Source organism: Bacillus rossius, assembly GCF_032445375.1.
Source record: "Bacillus rossius redtenbacheri isolate Brsri chromosome 9 unlocalized genomic scaffold, Brsri_v3 Brsri_v3_scf9_2, whole genome shotgun sequence".
NCBI lineage: Eukaryota > Metazoa > Arthropoda > Insecta > Phasmatodea > Bacillidae > Bacillus > Bacillus rossius.
This window is the reverse complement of record NW_026962013.1, coordinates 10,649,758-10,666,183: the sequence shown is the minus strand read 5'-3', so window position 1 is coordinate 10,666,183 and position 16,426 is coordinate 10,649,758. Positions and strand designations below refer to the sequence as shown.

Here is a 16,426-nt window from a genome sequence, read left to right as displayed (position 1 = left end):
AGCGTTGCCCGGGCTGAACACAGGGCGATGTATTACCCGCAAGCGGATAGATAGCGCTGTATGACAGTGTGAAGCACATAGAGAAATGACACAATTGCTGTTTGTATGTCTATGACCAAGATTCTGTTTACCCATGGCGATCGGCTGAAAGGTTTAGGGGCAGCCTTCTTTTCACAGACGAGAGAGCCAAACGCCCGATCGTGCATCTTCGGTTTTTGTTTGTTCATTGTAAATACATATGGCGGTGTTGATAAAAGGATACTAATGGTCAATTAGGTTAGGTTAGCTACATTATAAACACTTTAAAACATTGTGGACGGTTGATTTGGTTAGGATAGCTACATTAAATATACGGGGAAAAAAACACGAACTTCGGGGAACTTCGGGTTTTGGCTCTCTCGTCTGTGAAAAGAAGGCTGCCCACGGTTTAGAAGTTCATGCGCTGCAGCGCCATCTCGTGGCGAGTTATAGCAAAATGTATACCGCGAAAATATTCTCCGATGTTCAAATGTCTAAACATACCGATTTACATGGAGATCGGTCAAACGGTGTCGGAGTTTATCAAACGTCATACATACATACATACATACTAACATCCTATTATGTATATCTATGTCTGTGTCGGGCAGCCTTCTTTTCACAGACGAGAGAGCCAAATCCCGAAGTTCATGGTTTTTTTCCGTATCTTTTATGTAGCTATCCTAACCAAATCAACCGTCCACAATATTTTTAAGTATTTATAATGTAGCTAACCTAACCTAATTGACCATTAGTATCCTTTTATCAACACCGCCATATTTATTTACAATGAACAAAAAAAAAACCGAAGATGCACTGTCATTCTGTTTGTCTATCTGTCTGTCTGTCTGTCTGTCTGTCTCTCTCTCTCTCTCTCTCTGTGTGTGTGTGTGTGTGTGTGTGTGTGTGTGTGTGTGTGTGCGCGCGCGCGCGCGTGCAACATGAGAAAACATGAATTTGCTCGTTACCGAGATTATATGTTACACATCACTAGCGGGAGTACTGAAAAACTCGCTCACATCATTGTTTTAACACCTTTTCAGTACCCTGGGTTGTCCATATTTCCCCTGCTTCAGTGGTGAACCCTGCGAAGTCCACAGAACGGCAGCGGCAGACCACTACTTCCGAGCTCAAGTTACGTGGCACGAACCATGTGTAATCTCGTGATCGCTTGAGACTGGCCTTCGCTCCGACACGGCGCAGGGCGGGTACCTTCCTGGAAACACGGCCGGGCGGAAGTTTCCGACATTCCAGGCACTGTTGGCAGCCCTGCGGCGTCGCGTCGCCAGGCCAGTAGCCTACAACTCACATAGTTTCGGTTCCCTACCACGTTCGTGCAACTTCGGATTTCTCTCAAAAATTGAAATTAAAAAAAAAATCTAAGGGTTAGGTTAGGTTAGGTTAGGTCAGTCACAACATGCTTGAACTTCTGATTTAGCGGCTGAAGTGGCGTTAATACCAAAACGTAAAACGTCGGAAATCTTCGGAAATTCTTGCAGGGAACCGAAACTATGTGAGTTGTAGGCTTCCCTCGCCAGGCACCAGTCTCCAGCCAGCAATGGGAAAACACTTCTCAATGCATCGATGTGTCGGTCTTTCGATATATCGCTCTAACTATATCGATACTGATCAAATGTCGGCCTGGAAATATCGATATTTTAGATACATCGGTCAATTTTAATATACAAACTTTTATTAATGCTTTACTTACTATAAAAATATTATTTAAATATATTTGTGTTTGGTTCTTGATACATCTAATAAAAGAATTACCTCACACAAGTTTAGCTGTTTCTAGCAAAAATTATCACAACTATTTTATTATTCCCCATTTTTTATTACTTTTTATTTCCTCCTCTATATGTTTTCATTTATAAGTAATTTTTATGAATAGTTTATTCTGAAGATGTTAGGCGAAAAATAAGTCAACAAACATGTAGAAGAGAATAATGAAAAAATAAAAAAAAAACTATAGGTATTAAAAATAATTTTTTTCTTCCAATTTATTTACATTATTTTAATTATATATTTTTTTACTTTAAAAATTATATTTTATCCAATTTCTAAATCTTCGGACAAAATATCGATAGTAAGATAACATCAGCACTGAAATATCCATACCAGTTTATAAATATTTTGAACCTAAGGTATCTTTATTTCCGACATATCGGTATACCGTCACCATCCCTAGTCTCCAACCAAAGCCATGCACACACGTAAAGGTAGTGTTGTAGCACTGATTCCCCCATGCACACACGTAAAGGTACTGTTGTGGCACTGATTCCCCCATGCACACACGTAAAGGTACTGTTTTAGCATCGATTCCCCCATGCACACACGTAAAGGTACTGTTTTAGCATCGATTCCCCCATGCACACACGTGAAGGTACTGTTGTGACACTGATTCCCCCATGCACACACGTAAAGGTACTGTTTTAGCATCGATTCCCCCATGCACACACGTGAAGGTACTGTTGTAGCATTGATTCCCCCTGCTGTTATATTGGGGCGACTGAATTGTTGCCCATTGGAAGGGCAGCCCTTCAGGATTTTTTTGACAGTGGTGATTCTGAAAGCTTGTTTGAATTGTTGCCCCTTGGATGGGCAGCCCTTCAGGATTTTTCTGACAGTGGTTAGTTTGTAAAGTGGCCTAACCTAACCTAACCTAATCTAACCTAACCTAATCTAACCTAAACTAACTACTGTCAGAAAAATCCTGATGGGCTGCCCATCCAAGGGGTAACAATTCAGCTCCCCTGTTATGTTTGGAGACGCGGACAGCGGCCGAAGGAGCACGTGTGCACTCACCCTCCATGACGTAGACGATGCTGCCCACATCGCCCTCCTTGATGATGAGGCTGCCGGCCTTGTACTCCACCGGGTACATGCAGTCCACGATCTCCCGGATCTGCGTCAGCTCCAGGTTCTTCATGAAGTCGTTGTCTAGGATGGCCGCCTTGATCAGCTCCCGCGACCTGCCGGCAACCCCCGCACGCCTGGTTTACACACACCTGCACCTCCGGGGGGCACAAGACAACGTCATCATCATAGTCACCGTCAGACCTTTGAATATATATATATACTGTATAGAAGTCGCCAGCCCAGGTTAAAATTTCTAATACGGTTTTGAGGTAGTTCGTTAATTCACCGCCGCAATCGCCACCATCTCTAGGGCATCGACTTGTGGTGGTCCCTAGCGGACAAGTGTCGAACTCTTCACACACCCCTTCCCCCTCCTGTTGAACGACATTGAGCTGCAGTGAATGATGGATGGGTGGTGCGGGGGAATGACGGGCGACAGTGCTGCTCTCTAACGTGTAAATAACGACCTAAGACGATACAGGGCGTTACGGCAGCGCCCTGCAGCGGTGAAGTTCCCAAGCTGCTCATCATACGCTCCTGAAAAACGTAGAGTAAATCCTATCCACTCGCGACTTCTATACAGTATATATATTCAAAGGTCAGACCCCCCCCCCCCCCCACATAATTCTGTGGGCCCCATTGCTAGAAGTCATGTTGCCCCCCCCCCCCCCCCCCCTATTTTAACAGAGATTCCTTTATGTACATTGTTTTAGTTTTTTTTTTAACATTTTCACAATTATTTTTAAAACACATCAAAACTAGTTTTAAGTCAGTTTTTTCGATTGCCCCAACGTAAATTTATTTTGAATAATGGCAAATAAATGAGAGTAAGTGTTCTGCACCGTCAACATGGTGTCACGTCAAATTGGCGGTGGTTTTGTTACTCGCAGTCGTAGATTCAGACACGTTCTGTACGCACAGCGTGTTCCGAATAATATTACTCCGGTGTCATATTTCATCGGTAACTAAATTTAGGCCTTGCTGTTTAATTGGTTTTTTTTCTATGATTTATTTACAATTGTCTACTTTTTTGTTTTAAGTTTTTTTTTCTTTCCTTCGGAGGGCCCCCTAGACCCATGGGCCCCGTTGCCATAGCAACGGTAGCACCGGCCATGCGGGGACCCTGGTCACCATCATCAACTGCTCCCAGCCTGCGCTGCGGCCCCCGTGTCGGCAAAGTAACATGTCCACATAATAACACCTTGTGTAAAATATTGTTTTAGAGTCCTTCCATTTTGAGGGCAGGGGGGAAATTAAGACTCGCGTGTGCGATTGTGCAAACTCTGTTATATTTCCAACTTGCATTTCCTTCCCCTCTCAATATATTTTAGCACTGAGAGAAAAAAAAATGCTCGTAACCTATGTTAACATAAAAAAAATTCCAATTAACTACGCAATCACTAAGCTAAACCTTTTGAAGTAAACTCTATGATGGTTGAAAATATATTATATTTTTGATGCATAACGTATTCGTTTGCTTCCTTTAGTATCTTAATAGGCCCTACATATAATGACAGTTTCAAATTTAAAAAAAAAATGCTTTTTAGCGAAATTGTATACCCATGCAGTTGGCTTTCGTGTCTAGAACCACGTAACATTTCTTGGCTTCTGGTCCTATATCCCTCCACCATTCCTCATCCTTCACTCCATTCCAGACTTCTCTTCCTGCGCTCCTTCAACCATCTCCTCTTCCCATTCCCTTCTTGGTATTCCTCGGGGTCTTCTTCCCGTGTACTTCGACACCATCATCAGGCATAAGACACCATGTCACAAAAACCCAATATTTTTTCAAAAAGAGCAGTTTAAATAATTTTGAATACTGCCTCAATTATATACTCAACTATTTTATACCCCAAATATGCAAATTTTTTTGACATATAGTAAATCTTAGCGTTGCTTGCCAATCAAAAAAAAAAGTCGAACTGTGTTCAAGTTTATGGTTAAAAGTGGACATAGTGTCGTATGCCTCCAAGGTACAGATTGTTCACTAGCTGATGCAACCGCGCTTCGCTACGGGAGTCTGCAGGCCAAACACCCGCAATGCTCATTAAATAAATCTATAGTTAAAACATATGTTTTTAAATTCTCTAACCCCCCCCCTTCACCATTGTTTGGAGTTCATTTCCGTAAAATCAGTTCTTGATCGATGCTCATTGAACATACCCGTAAATTTTCAAGTATTTAGTTCTTATCGTTCCACAGAAATGTTGATGAATCAGCAAGTGGTATTTCGCTTTACACACTCACACATACCGTACACACACAGTCAAATACATAGTCACATACATAAACGATGTCTCTATGTTCCATATGGTAAAACTCTGGTAATCAAATGTAGGCCTAAAGTTCAAATGTAATTTAGTAACTTTTTGAAAAATAATATCTTAGCTCTATTTTTCATAGTCACTTAAAGATTTTTAAATATCAGTTGAAACAATTTGATATTTGAAACAATGTAATTATGAAATATTTTGTACTCTTATTGGATAAAATTAATCTATAACTCGTCCAACTTCATACAATTTTCTTTATCTAATGGACTTTACAGCGGTATATATATTTTATATGATAATATCGTTGCAGTAGAGTTAGAAAATGATTGAAAGTTAGACAACATGGTTGAAAATTAAGTTTTTTAAGGGAATGAATAACAACTCGTTAGTTGTTCAAATTAAAGAAGGGCGTTTTTATTTCACAAAAATCAAATACGAAAGGTTCTCATTAAAAACAAAATGGTTCTTCTTAATATTTTTTTAAGTGAATATATTAAAAAATATATATAAATAGTACGCTTTCTGTTTTAAGAGGGGAACTGCATTCGAAACCATTTGAAAAGAAAATATTCTGAGTATAATTCTTACGATCTTTCAAATGGTGTGCTTGGATTTGTTATAGCTTAAGTATTTCTGAAATTATTAGTTTTTGTGTGGTAAGGTAATGTAAAGATAGGAAATCCTGGGGAAAAAAAATTATTCTAAAAGTTACTTAACGGCATTTTCTGCTACTTTTAAACTGTACAACAGCCTGAATACATTATATTATAATGCGTATATTATAACGTATATATTATAACGGTTCGTGACACTAGAATAACACCACGGTGTGGAAACCAAACCGTCCTCACTGCAGGAAGATACTACGGTGTATCCCGGTGGATGAACAACACATCTGTCGGTCCTGAACCAAGGAAAGATTCGTTGAAATTCAAGACCCGACTGTGAATCGAACCCAAAAAAAAAAAAAAAAAAACCTTTGGTTCACGAGCCAGGAACTCTAACCACTGAGACATACAGTACAAGCTTTCACTTTTAATCACAGTTTTATAACTTTGCTCAAGTCTCGTCTCCGCCCGCTGTGTTCAGAAGCGTACGCAGAATTTCTTTTAATGAAAATAAAAGGGGGGGGGAGAGAGAGAGAGAGAGAGAGAGAGAGAGAGAGGGAGAGGGAACCACTTTTCCCGCTGTTTGCTTTCAATTTATATTCATTTGTTGATGAGAATGATAGATTTTTAGGATATGGGAGGAGGGGATGGCATGTTACCCTATCTCCCCCCCCCCCCTTGAGTACGCCCTCGACCATGTTGGGTTATTGCATTTCCATGCCAAGTTATTTTTACTTAGGACACTGCCTATGGATGCTCAGCTATAAACATAGCATTTGGTGTTTTGCAGCAAATTTTATCGCAGGAAATGTGCTACTAGTTTTCTGTGACTCAAAAATATCAGATAAATATCCATAATTAAAATTGTTTACCGGACAAAGTGTGTCCGCGTCACCAATTATAATTTCATTGGCTAAGTTCCCTGGCTTTGTAACGTATACCTACAAATTACATACTTTATAATCTCCTTTACAAAATATTTACTCATAAAAATTTATAATTAGCAAAATAAACAAAAAAAACAGAAACTTTAACATGGCGCGTAAAGTGGAACCACAAAGCCCAGGGCTTAAAACATATTTCAGATCCTCTCACCACATGGATTTCATTCTGTAAAACATTGTAAAACGCCACTTGTCCCTGTGGTTGCACAGGGTAGAATAACAATATATGATATTGCAATATGTTTTTCGTTAAGAGCCATCGAATCTAAATAACCGTTCTCTTACAGCAAAATAAATTGAGTCTGTCCTTAACAACACAGAGACCTAATGAACTACGATTCACTTGGGTACTGTTTCAGTGCTCATGAAATGAGGTGTGCCTGTGAATGCGATCGAATCATGAGCCCTGCTTCGACACACTAGCGTCAATGCCTTAGCGACCACGGCCACCTAGAAGCCTAGTCCATCAGGTAGTTCATGACAGTTCAGATAGATCAGGACAAAAATATGAAACGCGGTAAAGGGGAAAATATAGTAAAGGGAATAATCGTGGTGCAGGAAGAGACTCCGAAAGAGTTAGAGAATAATAAAATATCAGAAAGTTGAAAAATAATTTAGGAGTTGGAAGTGACAGGCAAATGGAGGAAAAGGCGAAAGAGCCAAAAAAAAGAGAAGTAACAAAAAAAGAAAGAGTGAACAGGAAGAATACAAACAAAAAAAAGGGAGAGATGAGAGATGATACTACGAGAGTAAAAAAGTAAGTGGAGCGGAAGCAAGATAATGACGAAAGTTATAACTAGCAGACGAAACAGGACAGTAGAAAAATGAGGGGGAAAAAAATGAAAACCTCTACGATGAAGGTAAACAAATCCAAGGGTCCTGCCTACCTAGGCTCATACACGGTGTGCAGAGCTTCAGAAGAAGCCAGAGATCTGAGTGGTGTCTGTTTACGAACACCATTTAAGAATACGCTGAGGGTGAATAAGAAGTCCTGTTTTCGTATTTAGTGTTTGAACTGTATTTTTATAAGGGTGAAAATGGCTAAAACGCGTGTTGCCAGAGTAATTTTTAGGCATAAAACAATCGGGACAAATTCTTGGAAGCACTCAAATCACTTGCATTACATCTTGATCTTCATTTCTCCGCCATGTAATGTTATGGATAGCTGCCCCACGCACGACGAGAAGACTGCGCGCCAGTTCACAGAAGATACCGCGCTAGAAGCACCAGCGAGCGTTGCACTTATCATTAGTGACGGCCAGTGAAACCCATACCTGTTACTTTTCACCGATATCAAAATTTCACAGGTATATCTGCGACCAGTTTCAACAGGTAGCAGTGAAATTCGGTGAAATCGGCTACCAACAGTTATACCACCTAACGGTGAAAAAAAATCACCGTTCACCGAATAAAAGTCTAGCAGTATATTCATGAAGTAGATGAATTCACTGGTATGGACAGCCACTGCGATCTAGCGGCCAAAAGCTGAAGCTCTTTCATGTAGTTCCTTATGTAGCCGCAATGTTACGTTGATGCTTACCAATAGCAATGTTTATGTTAATCGTGAGATTCTCGCGACATGTATAGGCGTTATACCACGCGAATTTTGAGTTCTGAAGCGCTGAGGTAAGGTCTAGTCGACAGTGATTTCACCGAACCCCTTCATTTCACCATTCATCGGTGCAAGGAAGCAGATACGAGCACTAATCGATAGTGATTTCACAGTTCACTGTTGTTTTTTTTTCAATGCTAAATTTCACAGAAACTTTTATTTCACTGGAACAGAATTCACTGATACTCAAAAGTAACACCACTTATCATCCCGCCTCACTAACACAGACACACCCCTGACTAGGCGGGCCTCTTAATTCCTTGCATATCTAATAGCTAGAGACCGGAAAAATTCGCGAATTCATTTCGCGATAGGCTAAAATACAAATAGTTATACCTCAGTGCTGCCTCTGCTATTGGCTTACAACTCACCTGGATGACTCTGGGCCAATGAGAAACACCCGAGCAAAGCTTTATTGAATCACAGGCTGTTACGTTAGGACGCATCACAAGACAGCAGCCAATGAGTGGGTGGCATTTGACCGAGTGTACGTATAACTATGGAGTTCATCCTACAGGTCATTGAACCTGCGAATTTTTCCTGTCCCTACTAATAGCGTATGTAGTAAAATCCCAAGCTAAATGTTAAAAATTTTGCAAGCTAATTATTATCGACTTAAGCCATGGAGTCACTAATTGCCATTTTTTATTGAGTCATAACTATAAAGCGCGAGTTTAGAGCTATTTAGAGAACTCCCAGAGCTGTTAACACCGGCGATGAAGGCTCGCCGGCAACATAACTATAAATAGCAATACTACACAGCCTGGTGGGTGCCTCATCAACATATTCCCAGAGCCATTTACACGCGCCCGAGAACCATAATTTAACACTATGTTATATTTTTTCTTCCCACCCCCCCTTTTACCAGACGCGGCCCAAGTGTAAACAAGTTGACCAAAAATAACTCCCCCCCCCCCTTCCCCCAACCCAAAAACTTCTGGAGCTCGCGCGCCCAGCGACTGAAGACACGAGATGAAGGGGAAATGGCAGTTGGGAATATTTCTGGTTTGTAAACAAGCCAGCGCTGGGTGTCAGATGCGGTGGTCCAGACAGCTTCCAGAGGCCGGAAATATCCAGTGTTGCCAGCACAACCAAAATTATCGCGCGTGCGCCTAATTTTTTTGACTTTTGGTACCACGCGTGTTCTGATCGCTACATACTTTATTTACTCTTTGTACATCACTGCAATCCCGTATGTCTACAACTTAATATATAGAAAAAAATATATATATATTCTAAGGGGAAGTTGTAGGAAACGTAAGACGCCATATTGGTTTCAAGACTTTTTTTTATCTTTTGATATTGGAAATTGACCTTGGTTAAGGCAGAGACCACACCTTAATGGGCCCGCCTAGTTAATGTTAGTGAGGCGGAATGATAAGTGCGTGTTTCTAGGGCGGTATCGCCTCTAAGCGCAAGGCTCTGAACTGGCGCGCAGTCTTCTCGTCGTGCATAGAGAACTATGAAGTTCGAGCGTTAATCATAAAATTATAAGTCTGAGAAATTAAGATGTATAGCAAGTTCCCTGATTGTTTTCAATAATTTGTGAAGGGTGGTTTATGCCCAAAAAATTATTCTGAAAACACGCAATTTAGTCATTTTCACTCTTCTAAAAATGGAGTTTAATAACGAAATACGGAAATAAACTACCAATACGCCCTAAGTGTATACTTAAATGCTTTTCGTAAACACACACACCTCTGATATCTTGAGCATATACCTATGTCCAGGTAGAGGAGAGGTAAGTATGGTCCACATTTTATTTACGTTGATTTTTGTCATTCAGTAACTATTCCTAGCAGCTATTCTCTATTAACTTCAAACACTCCATTAACATATTAAAATGCTTCAACGAAGTCAATTTTTGAATATCAAAATATTTAAAATTATGGCCGAAACAATGTTGTAATCGATGTAACGTCTTTTGGATCCTGCATAGCTTTCTTAATACAACATTACTGCTCTTGGCTAGCTCTATATTTACCTTATATTTCGTATTTAATTCGCACCAACACTTATACCACAGAACCAAATTTGCAATGTCGACCACGAAACTGTAACACAGTCTACAGAACTGAAACACTGCAAAAACTAAACAATTTGTATCCCGCCACTTATTGCTACCAAACAACATACAACAGGACAAAACATTTTCCAAAACAAAAATGTATGAAACGGTACACGGGTAATTCATGGAGCAGGTGGCGTAGCGGTAACACACTGCACTCACTCCATGGGGCTCGGTGATGGTGGTCAGAGGTTGAAACAAGGCTGGGGTGGGGATGGAGGTGGGCATAAACACCCCCCCCCCCCCAGGAAGTATGAAAAAATATACGATGTCTAAATAAAGGAAGTGTGTTAATTTGGGTGATGAAATGTGAGTTGTTAAAACAGCTGAAATCACAAACCACAATGGCGATGATGGATGTTGTTGATGGCGGAAAAAAATTTTAATACAAAAGTTCTTATTCTATTTTTTTTCAAATCCCTTATCGAAATAAAAATTCTATATCCACTACTAAAAGTAGCGGTGGTGGATTGTATGTTGGTGGTAGTGGTGGTGGTGATGACGACAACGACGATACTGATTTATTAGGACTTCAACATTTGGAGTCATCGGGATCGATAGGAAGTGAAAGAGTGAGAAGATGTGATGTGATGAAAATGGAGCATTGACGGAATGAACGGGTAGACGAGGGAGGAGGGTGTGTGTGGAGAGAGAGAGAGAGAGAGAGAGAGAGAGAGAGAGAGAGAGAGAGAGAGAGAGTTTTGCGCGTGGTTTTAACCGACAAAAGTTATCTCTTGATAGGATGCTTGCATGTTGAACACTGTCCATATTTTGGCCCACACGCATGCAACAAGGAGAAATCTTTAAAATATACAGAAAAAATAGATTTTACGTTTGGTTTCAAGGCCACGCTTTTGCAAGCTAGCGTAAGCGAGCCCCCTCTGCGATGGGCGCTTCTTAATTCCAGGGGGAAGGGGGGGCAGGATTTACGCCCATGCCTATACAACCATGCTTATATCCGTCATGCAATGAAAATATTCAGACATGTGTAGGGGCAGGCATTCTTCGCGAATAAATCAGAACGCCTGTTAAGACTTCAACAAGGTATACCCGCACCAGCTGTTTCCTCATTGTGATTGGCGGCCGTCGGCGAAAAGATCTCATTCGGCCGAGCCACTCAGGACGCGTTTGCTTCCGCACTGAATAGCTGTGATTGGTGGCGTTTAACAATCGACATGTACCTGGAAGAAACTCATCCAATCATGACACACAAAACGATGATATACATTGTTTTAACTTTCAGCAAGTCTCAGAATCTTTTCGCGAAATATGCATGACCCTAGATATGCAGAGGTGCCCCCCCCCAAACACTATGACTCCCCCCCCCTAACCTAATGATGCGCAACCCCCCCCCCCCCCCGAAATTTTTTATGCCATTTTCTCAATGATTTACTCAATGATTTTAATTATATTATACTTTTTTAGTATTATATTTAATCACATTTTGCATTAATTAAAACTGATTTTCTAATAATAATTTTGGTCATATCAGGTAATATTTCCATCCTGAACCGACAGATGCCAAACTGCTTTTGTTGAGGAAAGTGCGGGGTTGCCAATTTGATATACAAGATCCCTTTCAATTATCAAAGCACCAGAAACGTATTTTCACATTAGAAGCTATAATTATGTAAATAATATATACATTTTTCTCGTCTTTTAACCACCCCCCCCCCCTGAAATTTTAATGACGCAGTCTGCGTCGTTACCCCCCCCCCTTGTGGGCACCCCTGCGACATGTGACTTTGATGGTTCGGCTCTACGGTGGTTGTTGTTACCATCGTGTTCCTTCTCGTGGAGCGCTTCACAACACACCCTCACAAAGAACTCTTGAACGGGAGGATTTCGAAAGACCGGGAGAGCGTGGTGGGGGCCGGGAAAGGCGGCCTCTGGCTGCTGCCGACCGAACCTGGAGTCCTCGAGGAGAGGCTACTGACAGACGACAGAAGGTGAAGAGGCTATTGACAGACGACAGAAGGTGAAGAGGCTGGAGGCGCGCACGCCAGCTTCCACTCGCCGGGCATTCACCTGGACCACTCACAGTGCTGTCCGCATTTCAGCTCAAGCCATCTCAACTTACCATTTCCCATACTGCCAGTGAAAGATGCATAATTTTAAAGCAGTTTTTTTTTTTTTTTTAAGTGAAAACTTCTATCGGAAGGTTTGGATAGGGAGTAAATTCGTGTAGTCCGTCATCGACATGGTCACGTGACGTGACTGCATGTATGTATGTATGTATGTATGTATGTATGTGTATATATACACACGCATACATGCAATGTACTTACTACTTTCAATGTCCGATGTGCTGTATTAAAGACATTAGTTCAGAATGTCCGCAAACAAACAACGGCTGGGTGAATATATATATACATATATATATATATATATATGATTCTTGGGCGAGCAGTACGTTACTAACTGGTGAAGGTGAGCGCGCAGCCACCAGTACGCGTCTTCAGTCCCTGTACATCAGTGCTGTGCATATTTTGAATAGAATGTGTGTGTATACAGTGTTCAAATTGTGTTTTTGTTCAATTTTTATTTTAAATCTTAAGTATACGATTACTGTGCAGTAAAAGTATAAAATATATTAATATTCTCATATATATATATATATATATATATATATAGTTTGAATAACGAAGTAAACGGAGTCTTTGTAGCAACGTAACCTAAGAATTAAGAACATCATTATTTATTTTTTTAATACCTACAAATACTATGCAATGCGTAATTTATAGTAATTTAGGAGTTATTTCACTAACGTAATAAAACAAATTTTTGTGTGATAATATTTTTTCGTAAAAATTGCGAAAATGTTTTCACTTGTCGTGAATCTTCACGACTGCTTTGAATATTTTTTTTACATAAGCCACTGCAGTTTTGCACTGTTTATCATGGGAAAAATTCGTAAATGCTAAATAAGAAAAAAAATTAAAACATAAACCCACAGAAAACAAGCCTAAATTAGCTGTCAAACGGAGTGGTATTATGTTTCCATTTTTTTTCTTTTGTGAATTTTTCTCACGGCAAGCAGTGCAAAACTGCAATGTTGTATGTAAAAGAAATTGTTTTAAATGAGAACTCCCCATTACATTTCAAAGATTTCATTGCCTCATATAATGACGCGATTTCACCGGAATCTGATGGTTATCATTATAAAACTAGCCCGAGTATGATTTTTCAAGAAAGAACATCAAAAATATTAAGATGAAACACGAATTTCCAGAGTTTACATTTAAAATTTTCCTGCCCCTTTCATTAGGAGGCTATTCTGTACATACCCCTTCCCCAAAACTCCTCTACAAAATATTAGGGCTCTGAAAAAGTAAATGTCCGAGGGACACGCCCAGGGCCGGATTTAGGGGAGGGCAACCGGGGCGAAAGCCCCGGGGCCTCCACAAACGGAGGGCCCCTACAATAGAGACTTCGGAAAAAAATCTTTCAAATTCCGACAAGTAAACACTAGTAAGCATCTTTTTCTTTGATATTATTTTTTGGCTGTTTTACCTTTACCTACAGTACTTTGTACATACCTACATGATTATATTATTGTTAAATATTAACAGAAATATTCATTAACACTAAAATTTAATTTCATATAATTCTTGTATCCGATTATATTTATGTATGTTTTTTTTAAATACTAAGATAATCTACTTGGTTTCACAATAAATTATTTATTGGAAAACTCGACTGAAAAAAATTGTTCATTTTATTTGGAAAATAATTTGGGGCTAGGCCTCCGCTCCTCTGTTGCCCCGAGGCCTCCAGACCTCTAAATCCGGCCCTGGCACCCGCCAAATCTAGGGCCGTCACTACCAAAAGAGCGTCTTTCGTCCCCTGTCCCTTCCCCTTAAATTAATCCACGTGTTTATCTAGTATAGTATAGTATAGTGTAGTGTAGATGGCTGGTAATTAGTGCAAAGTCGCCATTTCATGCATGCGATCCTCGCGCGGAAACTTAGCCCAACCATTTATACAACGTAAAAGAGCTGTGAGAATCGTAAACAAAACATCACGGAATTTTACGACGTTGCGTAGCTTGTTCGACAAATTCCGCTGGATTTAATTGCAGTCGCTTTTACGAGTGCTTAAAATGTGTCACTATCAGAGCCATAAACACCTTTCCCCACTTTCGTGTTTCTGCGGGGAATGGTCTAAAGGCCGATCGTATAAAAAATAACTAATTTTAAAACAAACTATTTAAGCAATGATTAACGAAACTCGTAAATGCATGATAAGGAAAAGAAAATATATGTACCTATATTCTTAAGTAGTGAACGCATTAATTACAATACTGAATATTTTATAGTCAAGACTTGCCTGAAGGCAAGGAAATACAGATAATTCCGTTCATTTGTTTACTTTTTTTTTCTTTTTTAGGTTTAACCTAAAGAGTTTGAATTTTCAAGATTAATTTAATTATTCACTTTCGATGTTTAAGAAAACATTCAGGTACCTACTTAATAAACTCTCGTGGTATCAGTAATGCGTGAATGAATATGCGTAAATGTGTGTGAATTATCATTATAAAATGTATTTGTATTCAAACTATGGTTATATCTTGGTTATTTATTATAAAATGTTTTCTCACGTAACATTTTTACTGCGGCTAAGATTATAACATAAGGTATATTTTTAACTGGTTGTAATAATGTCAATTTTTAAATATTTTATACGTTAAATTATGTTTAGTGTCTTATTTATTTTATTTAGTATTTTATTGTATTAACTTTTAAACTTGCTAGTAATTTATTTTGTTTGTATTGTATTTGTGGGTTGTTTTAATTTTCTTGGCTATTGTTATTATTAAGGTTAATTTAGTGTTATATGTTTTGTTTTATTATAAATTTACATGTACCTACTATGTACACGTTTATGTGGTTAAGTGTAAGACAATGCGCGCCTTAACTTCGTCACATACAATAAGTTCATAAAAAAAAGTAACTTAAATTTGTGAGTAGCAACGCTTGAACTGTAGTTCAAGCAAGTTTGTGTGTATAAACGAGAAACCAGAAAAATATTGCCTTAACATTTTACCGTTTAAGTTAGGCTAATAATGTATTACGTTGATTCATGTTTCCTGTCCACATAAAAATAAAACAAAGAGAAAGAAAACGGTTTCACACGCTACACTTTCAATACGTCTCTGAGACAAGGCAGATTTGTTTATGTGATTCGCTACCAACCCGCCGAGTATAACACCGGGTAGGTAACATTCAATTTGAATCAAATGAAGTATATGAGCGGCGATATGTTTCACAGCTTGATTTTCGACCCGTCAAGATCACTACGGTTGCGCCATATAAACGCGAGTGATGGGAACAAGGCAATTACCAAGTGTTACACGACAATGGTACGAAACGTTAAAAGCACGGCATAAATTACACCCGTAACCAGTTATTACAGCGCATGCCGAGGTACTCCCATTCCTTACGGGATCACGAACGACACTTAAAAGACCAGAATTCACGACGTACTTATTCTCCTCGTAAACAAAAGCATCGCCGTTAGTCGTAAGCACACACACGCAACTCCGATGCTCCACGTAAGGACCTGCAGGCACGGACTATAACTACGCGACGACTAACGACGTCATTTATCGTTCGGAAGAACTTATATATATATATTTTTTCTATCTTGTGCATAAACAATGCGTACGGAGGAGGTTAGGAAGTTTAACGACGTCTCGATTTCTAGCCTAACTAAAACTAAGTGTATTTTGGAGGGGTCCGGGTTAGGGAGGGACCTAGGTGCGTATCAGGCCGAAGCCTATACGCCTAGTCATGCTGGGATTAGCCGTGCAGGGAGAGGGTCGCATGCATCATGTGCTAGGAGGGGATTGGCCAGCCATGGCAGCGATTGGCGCCATGACTAACTCACATCACTCTTAAATCTAGACTATAACTAGAGATAGGTTGGGCCCAGGTAAAAACCTGCACAGACACAGGGAAAAACCCTGGGCACATACATGCAGGATGCAAAATTGGCATGCATTACGTGTGGGAATTCACAGGAGACAGAGGATGGTCTGG

The 16,426-nt window shown here is 39.8% G+C and overlaps 1 protein-coding gene across 1 annotated transcript in view; it reads right to left on the bottom strand.

Annotated features, from left to right (window-relative positions):
- The window catches only part of LOC134543014 (cGMP-dependent protein kinase, isozyme 2 forms cD4/T1/T3A/T3B), a 265,217-nt gene that overhangs the window by 143,456 nt on the left and 105,335 nt on the right, over positions 1-16,426 (bottom strand). Inside the window, exon 3 of the mRNA XM_063387688.1 lies at positions 2,827-2,993. Within this exon, the coding sequence (XP_063243758.1) occupies positions 2,827-2,993 (167 nt within the window). The remainder of the gene's footprint in view (positions 1-2,826; positions 2,994-16,426) is intronic.